We start from the raw sequence: 24,399 nt of genomic DNA, 5'->3' as shown, positions 1-24,399 counted from the left end.
TAATAGTAAAGACTTCAAAACCATGAAATAACACATATGGAATCATGTAGGAAGCAAAAAGTGTTGACACTTTGCATTGATGACATCTTTGCACACTTTTGGCATTCTCTCAACCAGCTTCATGAGGTAGTTACCTGGAATTTATTTCAATTTTAGGTGTGCCTTGTTAAAAAGTTCAATTGTGGAATTTATTTTCTTCTCAATGCATTTGAGCCAATCAGTTTTGTTGTGACAAGGTAGGGGTGATATACAGAATATACTGTAGCCCTATTTTGTCAAAGACCACGTCCATATTATGGCAAGAACAGCTAAATAAGCAATGAGAAACCATAGTCCATCATTACTTTAAGACATGAAGGTCAATCAATCCAGAAAATTTCAAGAACTTTGAAAGTTTCTTCAAGTGCACTCACAAAAACCATCAAGCGCTATGATGAAATTGGCTCTCATGAGGACCGCCACAGGAAAGGAAGACCCAGAGTTCATTTGGGTTACCAGCCTCAGAAATTACAGCCCGAATCAATGCTTCAGAAAGTTCAAGTAACAGACACATCAACTGTTCAGAGGAGACTGTGTGAAACCACTACTAAAGAACACCAATAAGAAGAAGAGACTTGCTTGTGCCAAGAAACACGAGCAATGGACATTAGACCGGCGGAAATATGTCCTTTGGTCTGATGTGTCCAAATTTGAGATTTTTGGTACCAACAGCCGTGTCTTTGTGAGACACAGAGTAGGTGAACGGATGATCTCCGCATGTGTGGTTCCCACCATGAAGTATGGAGGAGGTGGTGTGATGGTGCTTTGCTGGTGACACTGTCAGTGATTTATTTAGAATTCAAGGCACACACAACCAGCATCGCTACAACAGCATTCTGCAGCGATATGCCATCCCATCTGGTTTGCACTTAGTGGGACTATCTTTTGTTTCTCAACAGGATAATGACCCAACACACCTCCAGGCTGTGTAAGGGCTATTTGACCAAGAAGGAGAGTGATGGAGTGCTGCATCAGATGACCGAGCCTCCACAAATCACCCAACCTCAACCCAATTGAGATGGTTTGGGATGATTTGGACTGCAGAGTGAAGGAAAAGCAACCAATAACTGCTGAGCACATGTGGCAACTCCTACAAGCAAAAGCTGAAGCTGAAGCTGGTTGGGAGAATGCCAAGAGTGTGCAAAGCTGCCATCAAGTCAAAAGGTGGCTACTTTTGAAGAATCTCATATAAAATATATTTTGATTTGTTTAACACTTTTCTGGTTACTTCATTATTCATTTATTGTGTTATTTCATAGTTTTGATGTCATCGCTATTATTCTACAATATAGAAAATAGTCAAAATAAAGAAAAACCCTTGAATGAGTAGGTGTCCAAACTTTTGACTGGTACTGTACATAACCAATGTACTGTTTTGTAAGATGTAACTAAGACAAAATGAAAAGACTGTGGGTATTGGGTGCCTACAATACCCACTGTAGTGTGCATAGGTCACAAGCCCATAGTAAGTCAATAGAGCTAACTGGCTAGCTACTACTGTTATCTTCTTGATGCACCCATCCCATTAGCGGGATAATTTTCGTCAACATCCGTTGAATTGCAGAGCGCCAAATTCTAATGAAATTACTAAAAATATTTAATTTTCATGAAATCACAAGTGCAATATAGCAAAACACAGCTTAGCTTGTTGTTAGTCCACCTGGCATGTCAGATTTCAAAAAAGCTTTTCGGCGAAAGCATACCAAGCATTTATGTAAGGACATCTCTCTCAGCAGACAAAACATTACAAACAGCTAGCAGCCAAGTAGATTGGTCACGAAACTCAGAAAAGCAATAAAATTAATCGCTGACCTTTGATGTTCTTCGGATGTTTGCACTCAAGAGAATCCCAGTTACACAAAAAAAATGTTCCTTTTGTGCCATAAAGATGATTTTTATATCCAAAATACCTCCATTTGGTTGGCGCGTTATGTTCAGAGATCCACAGGCTCGAGCAGTCATGACCGGGCAGACAAGAATTCCAAATAGTATCCGTAAAGTTCGTAGAAACATGTCAAACGTTTTTTATAATCAATCCTCAGGTTGTTTTTACAATATATAAAACGATCATATTTCAACCGGGACTGTAGATTCTTCAATAGGAGAGAAAGAGAAAATGTCTGCTCCAAGCAGTTGAGCATGCAAAATGCTGCTGGCACCCAGCCATACAATGACTCGATGTGATCATTCAAAATAAAAGCCTGAAACTATGTCTAAAGACTGTTCACAACATGTGGAAGCCATAGGAAAAGGAATCTGGTTGATATCCCTTTAAATGGAGCAAAGGCAGGCAATGGAACAGAGAGCTTTCAGGAAAAACAGCACTTCTGGGTTGGATTTTCCTCAGGTTTTTGCCTGCAATATCAGTTCTGTTATACTAACAGACAATATTTTGACAGTTTTAGAAACTTTAGAGTGTTTTCTATCCTAATCTGACAATTGCATGCATATTCTAGATTCTGGGCCTGAGAAATAGTTTCATTTGGGTACATTTTTCATCCAAACATCAAAATACTGCCCCCTACACTCAACAGGTTATCTAACCAAAGAATTGACATCTACTTTGGATACCATTGGTTTTAGTACATTTTTGCCTGTTATACTATCTACTTAGCTACATTATTACAATTCACATATAGCTAGCTGATAGTTACAGTATGAAGTAAAACATTTGCCCCTGAACAGACAGTTAACCCACTGTTCCTAGGCCGTCATTGAAAATAAGAATTTGTTCTTAACTGACTTGCCTAGTTAAATAAAGGTAAAATAAAAAATAAAAAAATAGCTTTCTGTATATCTTGGTTCATCTCTATTGCCATTGTCCTGGCTAGACGGAGGAAGGTTCAGTAAATGGGTTTGTCCATTCTCAGTCAATATGGCTACGTGGCTCGGAGAATGCACTTGGAGCATGAGAGTGTGGAGCACGGTAGTATGCATATTATTAATGTCTAGGCCCTTCAGCAAGAGAGACTCTGGCTAGAAAGCCTCTCTCCACAACACACAGTAGTATTGATAGAATCTAGCTGTGATGACCAAATTGAAAATTAAAGCAGTGTCAGAGAGAATTTGAAATCCTCAGTGGCATATAGGCCTACATAGACAAGAGGCCTAATATGAACCGGACCAACCCATGTGTCAGTCACTGACGTGGTTGACAACACAGCTAATGGACCACCCACCTGTCACTCAACTACTAGGTCATACCCATACACCACAGGGGCTTTCCTGTGTTGCCATGCAACGCGTCATGCCATCTGTTGTGCTGGGTGACAAGGGCATGAGAGCCAGCTGACTGAGCACAGGGCTATAAAGCCATTCTAACTGCAGCCATATGGCTTTATATGCTTCATTAAGCACTGCTTATTCAAAACATAAACCTTCTGTACATGACTGGTAAATTCAGACTCATGTGAAGCCCTATGGACCCCTTTATATTCCACAGTGTAAATCTTAATACAGCATCATTGATTTGTAATAAAACGTGAGGCCAGCAGCCTGTCATCGTTGCCAGTATTGGCTATTAAAATATTGCCATTGTGGTGTCTGGTAAGTAAAATATGTCAAGGAAAATCACATAACGGAGAGTTTAATTATTTTGTACATAATGTTGCTGCCACCATCTCTTATGACCGAAAATAACTTCTGGACATCAGAACAGAGTTTACTAACCTCGAACTTGAAGAAGCTGTAGACCACACCATCTACCAAGAGAGTTCTCATCTATATTATTCGTAGATGTCTACTTACCACCAAACTGATGCTGGCACTAAGACTGCACTCAAACAACTCGATAAGTCCATAAGCAAACAAGGAAATGCTCCTCCAGAAGCGGCGCTCCAAGTTCCCGGGGACTTTAATGCAGGCAAACTTAAGTCAGTTTCACCTCATTTCTACCAGCATGTAACATGTGCAACCAGAGGAAATAAAACTCTTGACCACCATTACTGCACACACAGCTCTTCACCACCCTCCATTTGGAAAATTCTTAGCATAATTATATCCTCCTGATTCCTGCGTAAAAGTAAAAACTAAAGCAGGAAGTACATGTGACCTGCTCAATACGGAAGTGGTCAGATGACACGGATGCTACGCTACAGGACTGTTTTGCTAGCACAGACTGGAATATGTTCCGGGATTCATCCAATTGCATTGAGGAGCATACCACCTGTAACTGGCTTCATCAATCGGTGCATCGAAGATGTCTTCCCCACAGTGACCGTGTGTACTAGGGGTCAACCTAAGACGATTTTTCAACACTGATACCGATTATTGGAGGACCCCAAAAAAAGTCAATACCGATTATTGAAGATAGATAGATACGCACTTGTAATAATGACAATTACAACCATATATGATTTAATAATGAACACTTATTTTAACTTAAAATAATACATACATAAAATCTATTTAGTCTCAAATAAATAAGCATTCAATTTGGTTTAAATAATGCACAAACACAGTGTTGGAGAAGAAAGCAAAATTGTAATATGTGCCATGTAAAAAAGCTAACGTTTAAGTTCCTTGCTCAGAACATGAGAACATATGAAAGCTGGTGGTTCCTTTTAACTGGGAATATTGAAGTCTCATGTTAAGAAGTTTTAGGCTGTAGTTATTATAGGAATTATGACGCGTCGACTATTTCTCTCTATACCATTTGTATTTCATTTACCTCTGACTATTGGATGTTATTATAGGCACGTTATAATTACCAGCCTAATCTCAGAAGTTGTTAGGTTTGAAGCCATAAACAGCGCTGTGCAGCAAGCATTGCTAAAAGCTGCTGGCAAATGCAGTAAAGTGCTGTTTGAATGAATGCTTACGAGCCTGCTGCTGCCTACCACCACTCAGTCAGACTGCTCAATCAAATATCAAATCATAAATTTAATTATAATATAGTATTCACAAGAAATACGAGCTTTTGGTCATTAATATTGTCAAAACCCGGAAACTATAATTTCGAAAATAAAACGTTTATTCTTTCAGTGATATACAGAACCGTTACGTATTTTATCGAATGGGTGGCAACCTTAAGACTAAATATTGCTGTGACATTGCACAACCTTCAATGTTATGTCATAATTATGTAAAATTCTGGCAAATTAGTAAGCAACGAGCCAAGCTGCCCAGACAGTTGCATATACCCTGACTCTGCGTGCAATGAAGGCAAGAGAAGTGACACAATTTTACTAGTTAATATTGCCTGCTAACAGGGTTTAAAAAAAATACTTCTGTGTATTGATTTTAAGAAAGGCATTGTTGTTTATGGTTAGGTAAATCTGTGCAACAATTATGCTTTTTTCACAAATGCGCTTTTGTTATTAAAGCATCACCCGTTTGGCAAAGTAGGCTGTGATTCGATGAGAAACTAACGGGCACCGCATTAATTATATGCAATGCAGGACAAGCTAGTTAACCTAGTAATATCATCAACCGTGTGTAGTTAACTAGTGATTATGATAAGATATCAAAAAAATCTAAGATAAGTTTATGCTAGCAAGGAACTTAAGGCCAGCATCCCAGAGTCGCCTCTTCACTGTTGAGATTGGTGTTTTGAGGGTACTATTTAATGAAGCTGCCAGTTGAGGACTTGTGAGGCGTCAGTTTCTCAAACTAGACACTCTAATGTACTTCCTCTTTCTGAAGCGTGTAGCACGTAAAATGTGTCTGTCCTCAGCTGCAACACTCACTAAAGAGTTCCAGACGGCAACGTCCATACAAAGACTGTTTGTCGGGAGCTTTATGAAATGGGTTTCCATAGCCGAGCAGCTGCACTCATGCCTAATATCACCTTGCGCAATGCCAAGCGTCGGCTAGAGTGGTGTAAATATCGCCGCCATTGGACTCCGGAGCAGTGGAAAAACGTTCTCTGGAGCAATGAATCACACTTCACCATCTGGCAGTCCAACGGACAAATCTGCGTTTGGCGGATGCCAGGGGCTGCTACCTGACCCAATGTCATGTACCAACTGTAAAATTTGGTGCAGGAAGAATAATGGTCTGGAGCGGTTTTTCATGGTTCGGGCTAGGCTCCTTAGTTCCAGTGAAGGGAAATATTAATGCTACAACATACAAAGACATTCAAGACGAATCTGTGCTTCCAACTTTGTAGCAACAGTTTTGAGAAGGCCCTTTCCTGTTTCAGCATGACACTGCCCCTGTGCACAAAGCAGGGTCCATACAAAAATGATTTGTCAAGATCGTTGTGGAAGAACTTGACTAGCCGGCACAGAGCCCTGACCTCAACCCTTTCGAACTCCTTTGGGATGAATTGGAACACCGACTGCGAGCCATGCCTAAATCCCCCAACATCAGTGCCCAAACTCAATTTTTATTGTTTTATTTCACCTTTATTTAGCCAGGTAGGCTAGTTGAGAACAAGTTGTCAATTGCAACTGCGACCTGGCCAAGATAAAGCAAAGCAGTGCGACACAAAAAACAACACAGAGTTACACATAGAATAAACAAAACACACAGTCAATTATACAGTAGAAAAAATGTGGCTGAATGGAAGCAAGTGCCCGCAGCAATGTTCCAAAATCTAGTGGAAAGCCTTCCGGGAAGAGTGGAGGCTGTTATAGCAGCAAAGGGGGGACCAAGTCCATATTAATAGCCATGATTTTGGAAAGAGATTTTCGAGGTGTCAACATAGGAATATGTACACTACATGACCAAAACTATCGTTATGTTACGAAGTTAGTCTAAAGTTTTTATTACCGAATGTATTCCCATTCCTTATATTATAGACAGAGTTCGAGGCCTGCATGCTTGGGAGAGAATCGCCATATCAGACAGAGCTACATGAAGATGGAGAATATGGATAACGGCCTCAAAGACAAGTAGATAGTCAAACATTCCCCACAAACTGTCCCAACATTCCCTGCTCTTCCAGAATTCCCAGTTGGAAAATTCATAGAATAAGCTGAAAATCCAGTGTAACTTGTGGACTGCCACCTCCTACCCATGGTGTATCCAGTGGCAGGGGGTTGAGGGGATTGGGGTGAATGTAGGTCAACCAGTCCTTCTACCACGACACTGCCTGCAGCTCTCCAACACACACAAACACGCTGGCCTTTACTGTCGGTCTCCACCGCTCTCCGTTTTTAGGTTTGCCGGTAATGGGCAGTCACTACCATCATGGGACTTTTATTAATTGTTTTATTCTGTGTTGTTATGGAATTCAACCCACATATTGCATAGTGCATTTCATGTAAAATAAATAAATAATTTAGAACCGAAACAACCTCAAAAAGCACTAATCGCTCTGCACTAGCATGTGTCTGTGTGACTTTTATGTCTCAATAAAAGTTAGCCAGCATGAGAACATTGTGTGAGTGTGGAAGATTTTTTAATTTCACATTTATTTAACCAGGTAGGCAAGTTGAGAACAAGTTCTCATTTACAATTGCGACCTGGCCAAGATAAAGTAAAGCAGTTCGACACATACAACAACACAGAGTAAAACAAACATACAGCCAATAATACAGTAGAAAAATAAGTCTATATACGATGTGAGCAAATGAGGTGAGATATGGGAGGTAAAAGGCAAAAAAAGGCCATGGTGGCGAAGTAAACGCAATATAGCAAGTAAAACACTGGAATGGTAGATTTGCAGTGGAAGAATGTGCGAAGTAGAAATAGAAATAATGAGGTGCAAAGGAGCAAAATAAATAAATACAGTAGGGGAAGCCGTAGTTGTTTGGGCTAAATTATTGATGGGCTATGTACAGGTGCAGTAATATGTGAGCTGCTCTGACAGCTGGTGCTTAAAGCTAGTGAGGGAGAAAAGTGTTTCCAGTTTCAGAGATTTTTGTAGTTCGTTCCAGTCATTGGCAGCAGAGAACTGGAAGGAGAGGTGGCCAAAGGAGGAATTGGTTTTGGGGGTGACCAGAGAGATATACCTGCTGGAGCGCGTGGAACAGGTGGGTGCTGCTATGGTGACCAGCGAGCTGAGATAAGGGGGGACTTTACCTAGCAGGGTCTTGTAGATTACCTGGAGCCAGTGGGTTAGGTGACGAGTATGAAACGAGGGCCAGCCAACGAGAGTGTACAGGTCGCAGTGGTGGGTAGTATATGGGGCTTTGGTGACAAAACTGAAGGCACTGTGATAGACTGCATCCAATTTATTGAGTAGGGTATTGGAGACTACTTTGGCGATGTCATTTACAAAATAAAGGATCGGTAGGATGGTCAGTTTTATGAGGGTATGTTTGGCAGCATGAGTGAAGGATGCTTTGTTGCGAATAGGAAGCCGATTCTAGATTTAACTTTGGATTGGAGATGTTTGATATGGGTCTGGAAGGAGAGTTTACAGTCTAATCAGACACCTAGGTATTTGTAGTTGTCCACGTATTCTAAGTCAGAGCCGTCCAGAGTAGTGATGTTGGACAGGCGGGCAGGTGCAGGCAGCGATCAGTTGAAGAGGATGCATTTGGTTTTACTTGTATTTAAGAGCAGTTGGAGGCCACGGAAGGAGAGTTGTATGGCATTGAAGCTCATCTGGAGGGTTGTTAACACAGTGTCCAAAGAAGGGCCAGAAGTATACAGAATGGTGTCATCTGTGTAGAGGTGGATCAGAGACTCACCAGCAGCAAGAGCGACACAATCATCTCCTGTTTAACTGATTATCCTAATTAGGCATGTGTAGCTGTGACAGACAGACAGGGCTAAACTAGAAAGGTCTGCCTGACTGCCTGGGAAACACTCATTAAGAGGCTTCTTCATTAAGGAAAAATTAAGTGAACAACTGACCAGTTCCCAGAAAGGCTCTATGTGCGTGCGTCTGGCACTGCTCTGCGTTCAGATAAAACATACAGGCTTCCGGACTCCCGAGTGGCGCAGCGGTGTTGAGGCGTCACTTCAGACCTAGGTTCAATCCCGGGCTGTGTCACAACCGGCCGTGATCAGGAGTACCATAGGGTGGTGCACAATTGGCCCAGCGCCGTCCGGGTAAGGGGAGGGGGCAGGGGGGGATTTACTTGACTCATTGCGCTCTAGCGACTACTTGTGCCTGACCTCGGGCGCCTGCAGGCTGACCTCGGTCGTCAGGTGAACAGAGTTTCCTCCGACACATTGGTGCAGCTGGCTTCCGGGTTAAGTGGGCGGGTGTTAAGAAGCGCGGTTTGGCGGGTTATGTTTCGGAGGACGCATGACTCGACCGTCGCCTCTACCGAGCCCGTTGGGGAGTTGCAGCGATGAGACAAGATCGAAATTGGGGTAAATTAAGAAAGTGTAGTAGGTCAAGGAGATAAAGACATCCGCCATAAACAACCATGAAGTCCCAGTAAACACTGAGCTTGTGCATCACTAATTCATTGTATGGTAAAGGCCAGAGGGAAAGGCCACCGAGAGAGACTGGCCTTTATCTGTAGTGATGGACTACTAAAACAACAGGGCAGAGAGAGACTGGCCTTTATCTGTAGTGATGGACGACTAAAACAACAGGGCAGAGAGAGGTGCTAGAACAGAGCTGGTTGAACCACTGCACTGAAAGAGACAACTGAAACCAACACATTGTAGAGCTAGGCTAACTAATACAAACAAATTCTGTGAACAGTAGTACCATTCCTAAAGAGAATCCAAGTCCGGAGCAGTCGTCATGTTAAATTACTTCAGGAGCTCTAATGGTCAATAGAGACATGAGTCCATGAGACCCTGGTCCGACTGTGCCAATGACGCAGGAGTGCCCACATTGTGTAATTACTGAGGCAGAATGTACTTACTGTTTAGTCAAGCAATAGATCTGTTGTCTACTCAAACTGAATATCTACTCTAAAGCTTACTGAGGCATTCTCCAACTATTCTGATTTATCATCTTGCAACAGCAGTTGTATTCAGAACATCAAAATGTGCATCCCTCATTCTAGACATTCCTCACAAGAATGACAAAGTGTAAGCATATCAGTTATTTAATTTTCAACAGTTCATTTCAATTAATTTCAACACAAGGGGAGAAATAGCCACAGAAACCCATTGTGTATATACAGTGAGAGGCCATTCTCTGGAGACTAACATAGCAAGGAGGCTGTGTGTGAAATTCAGGAAGAGGAGGAAGAGAGTCAATAATCGTAGCGCTCTGTGTGCGTTAACAAATTACAAATGCAAACAGGGAAGAGGAAGACAGGTGGAGCATGAAGAATTATTACCTTTCTAGTGAAGAGATAGAGAAGTGATAAGCCTATAGCCTACCTTTGTACTTTATACAAGCAAAATACCATTTACAGAAGGCAGCTGTGCAATGAGTGGTGAAAACTGAAAACGGGTCAGTCCACTTAACACAGGCCCTGGCCCCTTCCCCAAGGTCCACTAGTGCTCAGTGGTAATAACTGCCTTCCCAAAGGACACACACACACAAACAAACATCCATTCGCTCGCTCACACACACACACAAACATCCACTCGCTCGCTCACACACACACACAAACATCCACTCACTCGCTCACACACACACACAAACATCCACTCGCTCACACACACACACACAAACATCCACTCGCTCACACACACACAAACATCCACTCGCTCACACACACACACACACACAAATCAGCTAATGCTTTCTGACATTCTAATCTCCCCCATTGCCAACACGCACAAAATCAATACTCTCCTATGTCTGTCAGTCGGTCAATGAGGGATTCTCCAGTTGAGCGGCGACATACTTACCCAGGCAAGTCTAACCTGCGATTACTTTTCAATGGAGTAGATAAGTACTACCCCTGAGACTGACGGGTTTAGATGGGCCAACTTTAACATGAACGACACACAACTGACATGCTATTACATGACAACGTCACGTAAGGGGATCAACTCTCCCAACTGAAGATGGTAATTTTATAGAGAAAACAGACAGGTCCATAATTTATGGCACCCTTCATGGAAATGAGCTAAAATGTGTAAAATAAATGATACAAATACTAATCAATATCGCATGCAATTATTTATTTTTGTATTATATTTTATACTAATACAATTGCTCAGAGAAATAGATTTAGTTTAACAAGTAATACAAAAAAACTAAGATATGGGTACTGGGGCCCTTGTTAAGAACCAAGACAATAAAACTAAGCACTAATCAAAATCCACAAAGAAATGGTTAATTAATCACAAAATCAATATTTTTCCAATGGCCATCTCAGTCTCTGGACATGAATCCAAATGAAAACATGTGGTTTGAACTGAACAGGGCGTCTAAATCTGGAAAGATTCTGTATGGAGTCGTAATGGTTCAAGACAACAAGGGTGCCAATCATTTTGACCTCTGAATTTGAAGAATAAAATAAATATTACGTTATAGAAAAAAAAAATCTTTGAGCAAATGTATTAGTATAAAATAGTATAAAACATGTTTTTTTGCATACAATATAGCTCAGTGTTTGTATTATTATTTATTTATTTAACAGACTTTTTTGCTAATCTTTATCAAGGGTGCCAATAATTATGGACCTGACCTTACACAAGGGTCACAAATCTCACCATTTCAGAATGCCCACATAATAACACCACCATTCCAGAAGTGAAAATACAATTTCAATAAAATGCCAGGAAGGCATGAATCAATCACATCAAATACATTGACTACAGGCAGAAATGGACAGACAACACAGATAAACACAGTGAACCAACTTTACCATGATGATCGTGGGGTGAGATGAGCGAGCGAATGGCGCACACAGCCTCAAAGAAAAAAGCCATATGTCCTTAACTTGTGTCACTTCAACACAACAAACAAAATCATCAGATCAACCTCAACACTCTATACCAAATCCACATAGGCAGTCCCCCGCACTGAACTCAAAACACACACAGTTAAAAACACACTCCACAGCACAGGGCTCAGCATAGGAGTAAAACCAGTGAGGTTTGTTTCAAATGGCCTCATTCAAATTCCCATAGTCAAAGAGCTCAGGAGGAAACACACACAACCCAAAATGTTGTCTTCCCAGCTCTGATGTGAAACACCACAGCCAGTTCCTCTAACATACGTCACCTGGTATAACCTTGGAATAGTCCTGATATTAGCAGCACTAAAACACACACACTATAGCCCTGATATTAGCAGCACTAAAACAACACACACTATAGCCCTGATATTAGCAGCACTAAAACAACACACACTATAGCCCTGATATTAGCAGCACTAAAACACACACACTATAGCCCTGATATTAGCAGCACTAAAACAACACACACTATAGCCCTGATATTACCAGCACTAAAACACACACACTATAGTCCTGATATTAGCAGCACTAAAACAACACACACTATAGCCCTGATATTAGCAGCACTAAAACACATACACACACTATAGCCCTGATATTAGCAGCACTAAAACAACACACACTATAGCCCTGATATTAGCAGCACTAAAACAACACACACTATAGCCCTGATATTAGCAGCACTAAAACACACACACACACACACACACACACACTATAGCCCTGATATTAGCAGCACTAAAACACACACACACATACACACTATAGCCCTGATATTAGCAGCACTAAAACACACACACTATAGCCCTGATATTAGCAGCACTAAAACAACACACACTATAGCCCTGATATTAGCAGCACTAAAACACACACACACTATAGCCCTGATATTAGCAGCACTAAAACAACACACACTATAGCCCTGATATTAGCAGCACTAAAACAACACACACTATAGCCCTGATATTAGCAGCACTAAAACACACACACACTATAGCCCTGATATTAGCAGCACTAAAACAACACACACTATAGCCCTGATATTAGCAGCACTAAAACAACACACACTATAGCCCTGATATTAGCAGCACTAAAACACACACACTATAGCCCTGATATTAGCAGCACTAAAACAACACACACTATAGCCCTGATATTAGCAGCACTAAAACACACACACACACACACACACACACACACACACACACACACACACTATAGCCCTGATATTAGCAGCACTAAAACACACACACTATAGCCCTGATATTAGCAGCACTAAAACACACACACACACACTATAGCCCTGATATTAGCAGCACTAAAACAACACACACTATAGCCCTGATATTAGCAGCACTAAAACACACACACACACACACACACACACACACACACACACACACACACACACACTATAGCCCTGATATTAGCAGCACTAAAACACACACACTATAGCCCTGATATTAGCAGCACTAAAACACACACACACACACACACACTATAGCCCTGATATTAGCAGCACTAAAACAACACACACTATAGCCCTGATATTAGCAGCACTATTACAGTGACGTAGGTCAGAGGGCCATGGTAAATCATTGAATCAGTCGGTGAATTACATTAACAGTACAGTGTTTCCTCTCTCCACTGACTGCCTCTGATAGGGAAACAAAAGATTTACAACAGCGACAGTACAGTAAATGACAATGTTGCTATAGGAAACATGCCAAGTCATGCAAACACAGCATGAGCATACATACAGATTCATCTTCAATTCATGTGATTTAATGACTCACAATTTTATGTGTCACGGTGATCACAAACAATGGATGATTATTGGATTTAAAGCCAAGTTATCAAGTCATTAGAGTGTAGTGTGTAATTACATTCCCTTTGCAGTTTGATATCATGTCTACTACTCGAAAACCACTCCTGACCCAAAAGCCACTGTCTGTGTACTACAGAGTATCTATGGGGATCAGGGCTGCTTTGAATAGACAACAGGCAGTCATTTGTGTGATAGTGTGTTACACTCACTCTCTCCCTCTAAAATCACTTTCACTGTTGGTTTCCCTGAGGTAACTCCAGTTTGACAGTGCTCAGGGAAGGAAATAAGCGAGGTACTGAATGGAATATGTGCATACTGGATAACACAAAAACACACAGGTCACATAATCTGTAGTATCTGAAGATTGCCTACAGATGTAGACCAAGTAGATAAGAGCTGTGTGTGGAGTTCGGAGGTCACTCATTAGAATGCCTTTTAATCAATATAATCAATGTCCTATCTGTATTCTCTGATTAAAGTAATGCAGCAGCGTGTGTGTGTGTGTGTGTGTGATTGAAGCCTCTAGTTTGATCAATGAGATCCCTGCTAATGGGCTGATAATCACAGTAACATAGAGGTCTTGCACTTAAAAAAAAATGTATTTAGCCTTTATTTAACCAGGTAGGCCAGTTGTTCGGCCAGTTGTTCTCATTTACAACTGCGACCTGGCCAAGATAAAGCAAAGCGACACAAACAACACCGAGTTACAAATGGAATAAACAAACGTATAATCAATAACACAATATGAAGAAAAAAATCTATATGCAGTCTGCAAATGAGGTAAGACTAGGGAGGTAAGGCAATAAATAGGTCGTACTGGCGAAGTAATTACAATTTAGCAATTAAACACTGGAGTGATTGATGTGCAGAAGATGTGGGTCTCCAGCTTCAGTGATTTTAGCAATTCGTTCCAGTCATTGGCAGCAGAGAACTGGAAGGAAAGGCGGCCAAATGAGGAATTGGTTTTGGGGGTGACCAGTGAAATATACCTGCTGGAGCGCGTGTTACGGGTGGTGGCTGCTATGGTGACCAGTGAGCTGAGATAAGGCAGGGATTTACCTAGCAAAGACTTATAGATGACCTGGAGCCAGTGGGTTTGGTGACGTATATGAAGTGAGGGCCAGCCAATGAGAGCATACAGGTCGCAGTGGTGGGTAGAATATGGGGCTTTGGTGACAAAACGGAAGGCACTGTGATAGACTGCATCCAATTTTCTGAGTAGAGTGTTGGAGGCCATTTTATAAATGACATCGCCGAAGTCAAGGATCGGTAGGATATTCAGTTTTACGAGTATATGTTTGGCAACATGAGTGAAGGATGCTTTGTTGCAAAATAGGAAGCCAATTCTAGATTTAATTTTGGATTGGAGATGCTTAATGTGAGTCTGGAAGGAGAGTTTACAGTCTAACCAGACAGTTTGTTTACAGTCTACTGAGTGATGAAGACATGCTGAAAGGGATCTGATACTCAACAGCCTCACACTGTGGGCCCCATACGTCAGGCTTCAAATGATACTGTTCCAAATCAACCCCTGGCACCTAGTCCCAACCCCCTGGAATATTTACATGTAAATACGATGGGCATGAGCAATATGGTATAAGGTTCTTTCTATAAACTGGGGTACCAGTGAGCATTTATTTCTCTCTCATGTTTGGAGTCTTCACAGATTTTACAAAAAAATAGTGTGACATAATACTTTTCTTTCATTAAATGTATGATACTGCTGTCATTATATATCATGTAACCTCTCTGTTACTATGTGAAAACAGTTTTCATGGACACACATATCCAAAATAATGTCTGGATTGCAAAATCAAATGCTTCTAACAGAAAGTGTAACTTTACCAAGATGAATCAAACAAAAATCCATGCTGTCATTGACAGGGTTCTTCAATAATTACGCATAATAGTTGATTGATGCTCATTTGATGTCTCGCTGTTTAGTTAGGTGGGGAAATTATCACACAGCATCAGCTGATTCCAGTTAAGGATGTGTGAGATACTGTATGTGATTGAACAACAGCCAAAGTGAGGGAATTAATGTTGATCTGGAGAATTTACAGAACATTTTGGTGTCTATATTGTTCCGGCGGTCAAGATAATGTCATGGATATTATGTCAAGAGGTAAGATTACGGTCCATGTATGTTTTGATCATTTGTTTTCCAAGGTAAAACTGAGCATTCAGGAATGTGAAAAGGGCTTGTTTATTCGTTTTTGCATATAAAACCAAAAAAACACCTTGATATTTTTATTTTCACATGTGGTTGGGGTTAAATGTGGAATGCCTGTCATTGGTTAAGTGCACAGCCAACACGTCCTGTCCTTTCAGTTCATCCTTCTAACTCCATTCTATGAATCTATTCATTAACGTCATTGGGATAGGGGGCAGTATTTTCACATCAGGATGAAAAGCGTGCCCAAGGTAAACTAGGATATGCATATAATTGGTAGATTTAGATATACTCATTTAACAGTTTTAGAAACTTTAGAGTTTTCTAACAGAACTTATTTGGCAGGCGAAACCCAGAGGACAAACCATTTAAGAAAAAAAAAATTGAGGTCATTGTTTTCAATTGGAAACTATATTTATGAGGAACCTGGTTGCAGTTCCTATGGCTTCCACTAGATGTCAGTCTTTAAAAATTGGTTGATGTTTTTCTGTTGAGAAATGAATTAGTAGGGCTGTTCATTGTGAGTGTCAATCCAAGTAGAGTCTTCTGTTTCGTGTGCATGACCAGGAGCTTGCTCCACGTTGTTTTTATCTTATATTTTACACAGTATATTCCATCTTAAATTTGATTGATTATTTACTAGTTTAGGATATCTAAGGTTGGATTAGTAACATTGTTTGAAATTTTGACAAAGTTTACAGGTAACTTATTAGATACTTTGTAGTCATGTTGGGCAAGTTAGAACCGGTGTATTTCTGAATCAAACGCACCAAATAAATTTACATTTTGGGGATAAAAATAAGGAATTTATCAAACAAAAAGGACCATTTGTGATGTTTCTGGGACCTTTTGGAGTGCCAACAGAAGAAGATCTTCTAAGGTAAGGCATTTTTTAATATCACTATTTCTGACTTTCGTGTCGCACCTGCCTGGTTGAAATATGTTTTTCATGTGTTGGTATGGGGGGGCGCTGTCCTCAGATAATCGCATGGTTTGCTTTCGCCGTAAAGCCTTTTTGAAATCTGACACGGCGGCTGGATTAACAACAAGTTAAGCTTTATTTTAATGTATTGTACTTGTGATTTTATGAAAGTTAAATATTTATAGCAATTTAACTTGAATTTGGCGCTCTGCAATTTCACCGGATGTTGTCGAGGTGAGACGCTAGCGTCCCACTAATCCGACAGAAGTTAATTGATTATTAGCTGCCCATACCATGCCACAGTTACAATGTAAGATTCCTCAATTTCTGCATAAGATTTAGTGTGTATTTACTTATTAATGAACTGGATGTGAGGAATCAGGTAAATGCTATATCCCCTTGTTTCCCCTGTTCCTCGCCTCCCTCTCAAAGCACATAGTGGGAGAGGAGTGAAGGTTCCTCCCCTCAAGCTACAATGCACTTTCAATGAGAGGCAAGGAGTGGAGGAAACAAGGACAGAAGAAGCAAGAAGTAGACTGCTAGTTTTCAGACTTAGACAATTCTTTTAGTTTTTACTGATAATGATTTTATTATTGATAATTATTATTGTCAATGATTTTACTGACAAAACCCAGTGTTATTGTATTATATCAACTATTAAAACATATAGAAATGCTGTTTCATTTTCATTCTTCAGCAGTGTTTAGCATGGCTATAACCAATAGAGAATTTGACAAAAGCACAAAAAGACCTGGCAACTAGGCATGAAAGAAACATGCGGTGTCCATGTTTCTTGTGACATTTTGAATGACATGTAGATATTTTATTGTTGCTAGGTGGAGTTACGGTCTCATTGTTCCAACCTAGACTTATTTTTTTTAACTACACATATGAAGCTGCAAGAAAATCATATTTCAATGTATATCCAAAACATTTTGAAAATGTTGACCCCTTTATTTATTGAAAGACCCATTCACCCCATTTTGCTCTAGGATAGGTGGAATGTTCTGCATATTGGACACAATTATCTAACCGTTACAGATCAACAGGGTCCATCTGGAAGTCAAGCATTAAACTGTAAAACTCTGACAAACTGACCCACAGGATGGTTCAATCTGCCATGTCTCGAATGTAAAAGCCCATAGCTTTCAGCACGGCTTTGTTCAAAATACACAAATAAAGCATTTACTTCATAAGCCCAAGAGGCATTCAATAACTGCAGTAGCCTAAGTAACACATTAGTGAACTGACAGGGTCAAAAAAGGTCGCCACTGCGTTTAAGTGCCACTGTGCAGAAGGTGACTGATGTATTCTGTCCCTGTTCCCGGTCTCAGTACCATCAACAACTGCTGCAGTTTCACACTGTGGTCAGATTTGTCTAAGACATTTAAGAGGCCAGAGGAATAAGAAACAAAAACATTTGAGAGAGAGAGAGATGACACAAGAGCAATATTGCCTACCGGTACAATGTATAGTATTATGGATGATAACTTTTCACTTTAACTCAGAGATATCATGGTATTTGTGCACTGAATGCTAACTCTGTGAGGTCAAAAGTCATGTGTCCCTATAGTTCCATCTCTGTCCCCTTCCCAGTGTTTTGATGTGTGTTGCGTAACCAGTGAGGCCCTAGGGAGCATTGAAGCATGCTGAACCTTGGGTCTGCAGATTCAACACGCTCTCCTCCCCTCCCCTTCTGTCACTTCCTATTATTCCCTTAACCTCTCCTGATGGACAGCTCCCCAATGCTTCTTCCCCCGCCTGACTGCCACACTCCATCACAGTCTCCATTGCGAGGGCAAAACATGCCATGACAACTCGCCACCGTCATTCATGCTTCCCTGAATGAGATGTGTCAGAGGCGAGCTTCTGATGGGGATGAGCCTATTTACACCACAGTAATACTGAGAAAGTTAAGGAAAGGTTTGAGTCACTAACTAGTCTCAGTGGTGCTCTATCAGACTAGAGCAACATGTCGCATACGAACACACAGTGCAAAGAGCCGCGGGCTGAAGTGATCGAGTTCATTAGCCAGAGTTAGTGCCATAGCAACTACACACTGTGTGAGGCTGTGATTCACTGCATAGCCTAAATACCAAATCCATACCTGCATAATTGCAGTCATTTCTGTAAGTACAGGCCACATATTCACTGGATCATTGTTACTACGGAGCTAATTAGGCCTAGTTTATTCTATTGTTGGAACCGGCCCCAATTATGGAAAACAAACTATCGAATGAGTTTTCCAGGAGAGAATGAAATATGGACGTTTTTGAGAGAATAAATTGTCAACGTCCATCTAAATGTGGCCTGACAGAATGTATTTCACACTATTTTACTCTGCTTCTCTCTCATACATTCAATCAATACAATTAAAATGGTATCATCAGGCATACAATCAGTGGAGGCAGATCTGACTGATGAGTTAAGCATGTTTGGCACACAGCCCTCTCACACACACACAGTCCCCCTAGTCCTCTGTGGGCTGGAGGAATGGAATGATGGCTGTTGTTAAATCAGGGAAATGTTTTGCTAATGTAATTTGGAGGTTACTCGGTGAACCGTTATGGGGATGGAAGTGATTTTAGTGGGCGGCTGCGCGAGATACTGATAAAGATATACCGATATACCGATAAAGAGCGAGAGCTGCACTTCCTAACCTCCAGCCAAATGTATGACTATAGAGACACAACAAAAAAGAAACGTCCTCTCACTGTCAACTGCGTTTATTTTCAGCAAACTTAACATGTGTAAATATTTGTATGAACATAAGATTCAACAAGAGACATAAACTGAACAAGTTCCACAGACATGTGACTAACAGAAATTGTATAATGTGTCCCTGAACATTAAGTACTAAGTACATCAGTGCACTGCAGTGCATCTCCTCCTCGTGGACTGCACCAGATCTGCCAGTTCCTGCTGTGAGATGTTACCCCACTCTTCCATCAAGGCACCTGCAAGTTCCCGGACATTTCTGGGGGGAATGGCCCTAGCCCTCACCCTCCGAGCCAACAGGTCCCAGACGTGCTCAATGGGATTGAGATCCGGGCTCTTCGCTGGCCATGGCAGAACACTGACATTCCTGTCTTGCAGGAAATCACGCATAGAACGAGCAGTATGGCTGGTGGCATTGTCATGCTGGAGGGTCAAGTCAGGATGAGCCTGCAGGAAGGGTACCACATGAGGGAGGAGGATGTCTTTCCTGTAACGCACAGCATTGAGATTGCCTGCAATGCCAACAAGCTCAGTCCGATAACGCTGTGACTTACCGCCCCAGACCACAACGGACACTCCACCTCCATCCCGCTCCAGAGTACAAGCCTTGGTGTAACGCTCATTCCTTCTACGATAAACGCGAATTCGACCATCACCCCTGGTGAGACAAAACCGCGACTCGTCAGTGAAGAGCACTTTTTGCCAGTCCTGTCTGGTCCAGCGACGGTGGGTTTGTGCCCATAGGTGACATTGTTGCCGGTGATGTCTGGTGAGGACCTGCCTTACAACAGACCTACAAGCACTCAGTCCAGCCTCGCTCAGCCTATTGCGGACAGTCTGAGCACTGATGGAGGGGTTGTTCGTTCCTGGTGTAACTCGGGCAGTTGTTGTTACCATCCTGTACCTGTCCCGCAGCTATGATGTTTGGATGTACCGATCCTTTGCAGGTGTTGTTACACGTGGCCTGCCACTGCGAGGATGATCAGCTTTCCATCCTGTCTTCCTGTAGGGCTGTCTTAGGCATCTCACAGTACGGACATTGCAATTTATTGCCCTAGCCACATCTGCAGTCCTCATGCCTCCTTGCAGCATGTCTAAGGCACGTTCACGCAGATGAGCATGGACCCTGGGCATCTTTATTTGTGTTTTTCTGAGTCAGTAGAAAGGCCTCTTTAGTGTCCTAAGTTTTCATAACTGTGACCTTAATTGCTGTTCATGTCTTAATGACCGTTCCACAGGTACATTGTTCATTAATTGTATATGGGTCATTGAACAAGCATGGGCAACATTGTTTAAACCCCTTACAATGAAGATCTGTGAAGTTTAGATGTTTACAAATTATCTTTGAAAGACAGGGTCCTGAAAAAGGGATGTCTCTTTTTTTGCTGAGTTACTTCCCTCAGATTACACAGATCCACAGAGTATTTGAAAATTCCCATATCTATTGGGTGAAATAACACAGTGTGCAATCACAACAGCAAGATTTGTGACCTGTGACCTGCCACAAGAAAAGGGCAAACAGACAGACATGGCGGATTGATGCAGTTAGGGCTGGCCCTTTGGGTTGTAGAGAATATTCATCACCCCTTTCCCTGGAGGCAGCTGAGACAGACACGTTTTAAATGGGTGTGAAAACATTGACCGATGGGGCTGCCTTGTCCCCCCCTATGTTCCCATACCAACGTAGGCATCTTGCTGACTGTGAGCTCTGCTCTGAAGCTGCATCAGGGTCAGAATAGACATCTTGGGCTAACCCGAGGCCGGCCTACCACTCATGATGACACTAGACTAGAGCCAAAATGGCTGGTATGAACCACTATTCTGTCACTTCATCACCTTAAGCACAACATTTGGCATATAATAGTTTTACACTTCAAGGGGTTTGTCAGCCCCCACCACACACAGTCATGAGACTGGTATTGAACTCATATGAGAGGCTGGCTGGGATGTGGCTGTGTGGTGGTGTAATGGGGATGGGTGAGTGGACCAGAGAGACTGCTAACACATACGTCACAGCTCAGCTCTCCACAGGATGATGCAGAGTGACAGGGAGAGCCATCACATGAGCAAGTACACAGACAGAAGACATATCTGGTGCACATCACCTCCATCAATGACAGCACTGTATCGAGGAAGGAAAAGCTTGAGGCTGCATTTGAACTGACAAAGAAAAAAGGGATGTTACTATACATCACATGGTTCATCTGATTTTCATGTGTTGATATTCTGTGTGGGTGGGTGTCAGCCATCAGCAGTGGTGTGTTGTTGTGGGATGTTCTAGGGAAGGAGAAGTGCATGTGCTGTGTGTGTGTGTGTGTGTGTGTGTGTGTCTTTTTGTAAAAAAGTCAGTCACTCTGTGGACTCGCAGCTATTTTAACTCGGCACTGCTCTGACACGTATTGGTCATTCATATCGCACGCACACACACTTCTCCTACTCTCTCCATGTCCGTATCAACAGCATGTGTTCATGATTGAAAAATCTGTCCGACTACAGTGCAGTAACTTTCCTGCAAGTTTCACTTCGGCAGTGAGCAGAGCAAACAAACCCTATCAGCACGTTTCTCCTGCCTGGCTGTCTCAGCACCTTTCTGCAGTGTTCTTTGGTGGGAGGTGGTTACATAACCCCTGGCAGCCAGAACCGAACCCTGCAGCTGGCACTGGTAGAGCTTTTTGTTCAGTTTCATCTTTAGCAACAGGTAAGAACAGGACACACACACTGTTCCCCAGTGGAGAGGTGGAGTGTATGGTCTCATCTGGAGAAGACCTCAAGGGGGCCATATTGCACCTTGGTTTTTATTCGGGGAGGTCATTACGAGAGAAATATGAATGACTGTGCATTCGCCTGTGTGAGTGTGTTTGTGCTGGACTGTTGACAAGATATTCTACAACAACACCCTGTGCACCTCTCCAAAAACAGGACAGTTCTCTCAAAATAGGACCCACACTACAACAGAGCCATATTCTGAAACACACTGCTGACGAGAGAGAAAAAGAGAGAGAGCGAAAGAGAGCAGGCTCAATGTACATCCAGGTCCCTGTGAGATTAGAGCATTTACAGGCGTGATCGATGATGACAATACGCCATAGTGGATTTAAGTGTTGCCTGTGCATGTCACTGTGTACATGCAGACCTTTGTGCTTCCCACTGTCGTGTGCTGGGCTGGCAGTCAATCACAACGTGACACTGGGGAAATTAAAGTATTTATTAAGGCCTCGCTCCATACAGTGCAGCACAAGGCAGGGTGCTAAGTGATGTTCATAAACAACATGGCCAGACAGGGTTGAAACAAACATTATATAGCTCCTACACAGCAACAGCCCAATGCCTCCAGAAAATAGCAGGCATACTGAGATCCTTTTAACGTAATTTAATCAACTGATACACAGACAAAATGGTGCTGACATACATGGCAGCTCTGCTTCTAGCTCCCAAGCAACTTTGAAGTTATTTCTTACATTATTAGCCCAGAATGTTTTTTGTGTTATTACATACAGCCGGAAATTACTTTTGGATACCAGAGGAGCGCTAACTCCCCCGTGTTAAGACCAGAAATACAACTTTCCCAAATCCGGATCCTTTGTTCGTACCCCCCAGGGCAATTTTACTTAACCCAGAGGCTGCGCCAAGGCGCCGCCGGGCAGAGAAGAGGTATTAGGAGTGGACCGACCCAGGAAGCTTGCACAGCATCCACCGCTTCAGAGTATATTACTCGCTAATGTTCAGTCCCTGGACAATAAAGTAGATGGTCAGGGCAAGGATCTCCTTCCACAGAGACACCAAGGACTGTAACATACTCTGTTTCACAGAATCATGTCTCTAACTGGGTATACGGTCCCCGTCCATACAGCCAGCTGGATTCTCAGTTCATCGCGCAGACAGGAATAAAGAACTCTCCGGGAAGAAGAAAGGCAGTGGTGCTTGATTCATGATTAACTACTCATGGTGTGATTGTGATAAACTACAGAAACGTAAGTTATTTTGTTCAAAAGCCAATGGTATGACCTCCCAAGAGAATTATCTTTGGTTATAGTCATAGCAGTGTATAGTCCCCCTCAAGCCGAAACCACGACAGCCCTCAAGGATCTACACTGGGCTTTTTGCAAACTGGAAACATATCCTGAGGTCGCATTTATTGTAGCTGGGGATTTTAACAAAGCACAATGGAAAACACTACCGAAGTTCTATTAAATAATATTGCCTACAGTACTCACGCTTCAGAAACTCTCATTGACGTAAACACGGATACGGTGATGGAGTCCATCAGGAAGTGTATAAGGGATGTTGTTCCCACTGTGACTATTAAAACCTACTCAACCAAAAACCGTGGCAAAATGGTAACATTGACGCAAAACTGAAAGCACGAACCACCGCATTTAACCACGGCAAGGTGAGTAGGAATATGGTTGATTTCAAACAGTGTAGTTTTTCCCTACATAAGGCAATCAAAAAGAAAAAACATCAGTACAGAGAGAGACCACCTGGGTGGAGTGTTAACAGACATATTCAATCTCTCCCTATCCCAGTCTGCTGTCCCCACTTGCTTCAAGATGTCCACTATTGTTCTTGTAGAAAGCAAAGGTAACTAAACTAAATGACTATCGCCCCATAGCACTCACTTGTCATTATAAAGTAGAGGTTGACCGATTAATCGGAATGGCAGATTAATTAGGGCCGACTTCAAGTTTTCATAACAATTGGAAATCGGTATTTTACACCTTTATTTAATCTTTATTTAACTAGGCAAGTCAGTTAAGAACACATTCTTATTTTCAATGATGGCCTAGGAACGGTGGGTTAACTGCCTGTTCAGGGGCAGAACGACAGATTTTCACCTTCTCAGCTCTGGGGCTCCAATCTTGCAACATTATAGTTAACTAGTCCAACGCAATAACGACCTGCCTCTCTTTCGTTGCACTCCACAAGGAGACTGCCTGTTACGCGAATGCAGTAAGCCAAGGTAAGTTGCTAGCTAGCATTAAACTTAAAAAACAATCAA

At 42.0% G+C, this 24,399-nt stretch overlaps 1 protein-coding gene across 5 annotated transcripts in view; it reads right to left on the bottom strand.

The window, feature by feature from the left end:
• LOC135548594 (active breakpoint cluster region-related protein-like) overlaps nt 1-24,399 on the bottom strand; it is a 229,614-nt gene that overhangs the window by 151,155 nt on the left and 54,060 nt on the right. The window contains exon 1 of one of the 5 annotated variants that reach the window (XM_064978351.1): nt 11,667-11,882. The exons of the other annotated variants lie outside the window; for them this stretch is intronic. Within the exon in view, the coding sequence (XP_064834423.1) occupies nt 11,667-11,730 (64 nt within the window). The 5' untranslated portion in view covers nt 11,731-11,882. Of the gene's footprint in view, nt 1-11,666; nt 11,883-24,399 lie in introns of those variants that run through there. 5 annotated transcript variants of the gene reach the window in all.

Source organism: Oncorhynchus masou, chromosome 11 (assembly GCF_036934945.1).
Source record: "Oncorhynchus masou masou isolate Uvic2021 chromosome 11, UVic_Omas_1.1, whole genome shotgun sequence".
NCBI lineage: Eukaryota > Metazoa > Chordata > Actinopteri > Salmoniformes > Salmonidae > Oncorhynchus > Oncorhynchus masou.
Note: the sequence above shows the minus strand (reverse complement) of the source record. Positions and strands in the feature narration are given on the sequence as shown.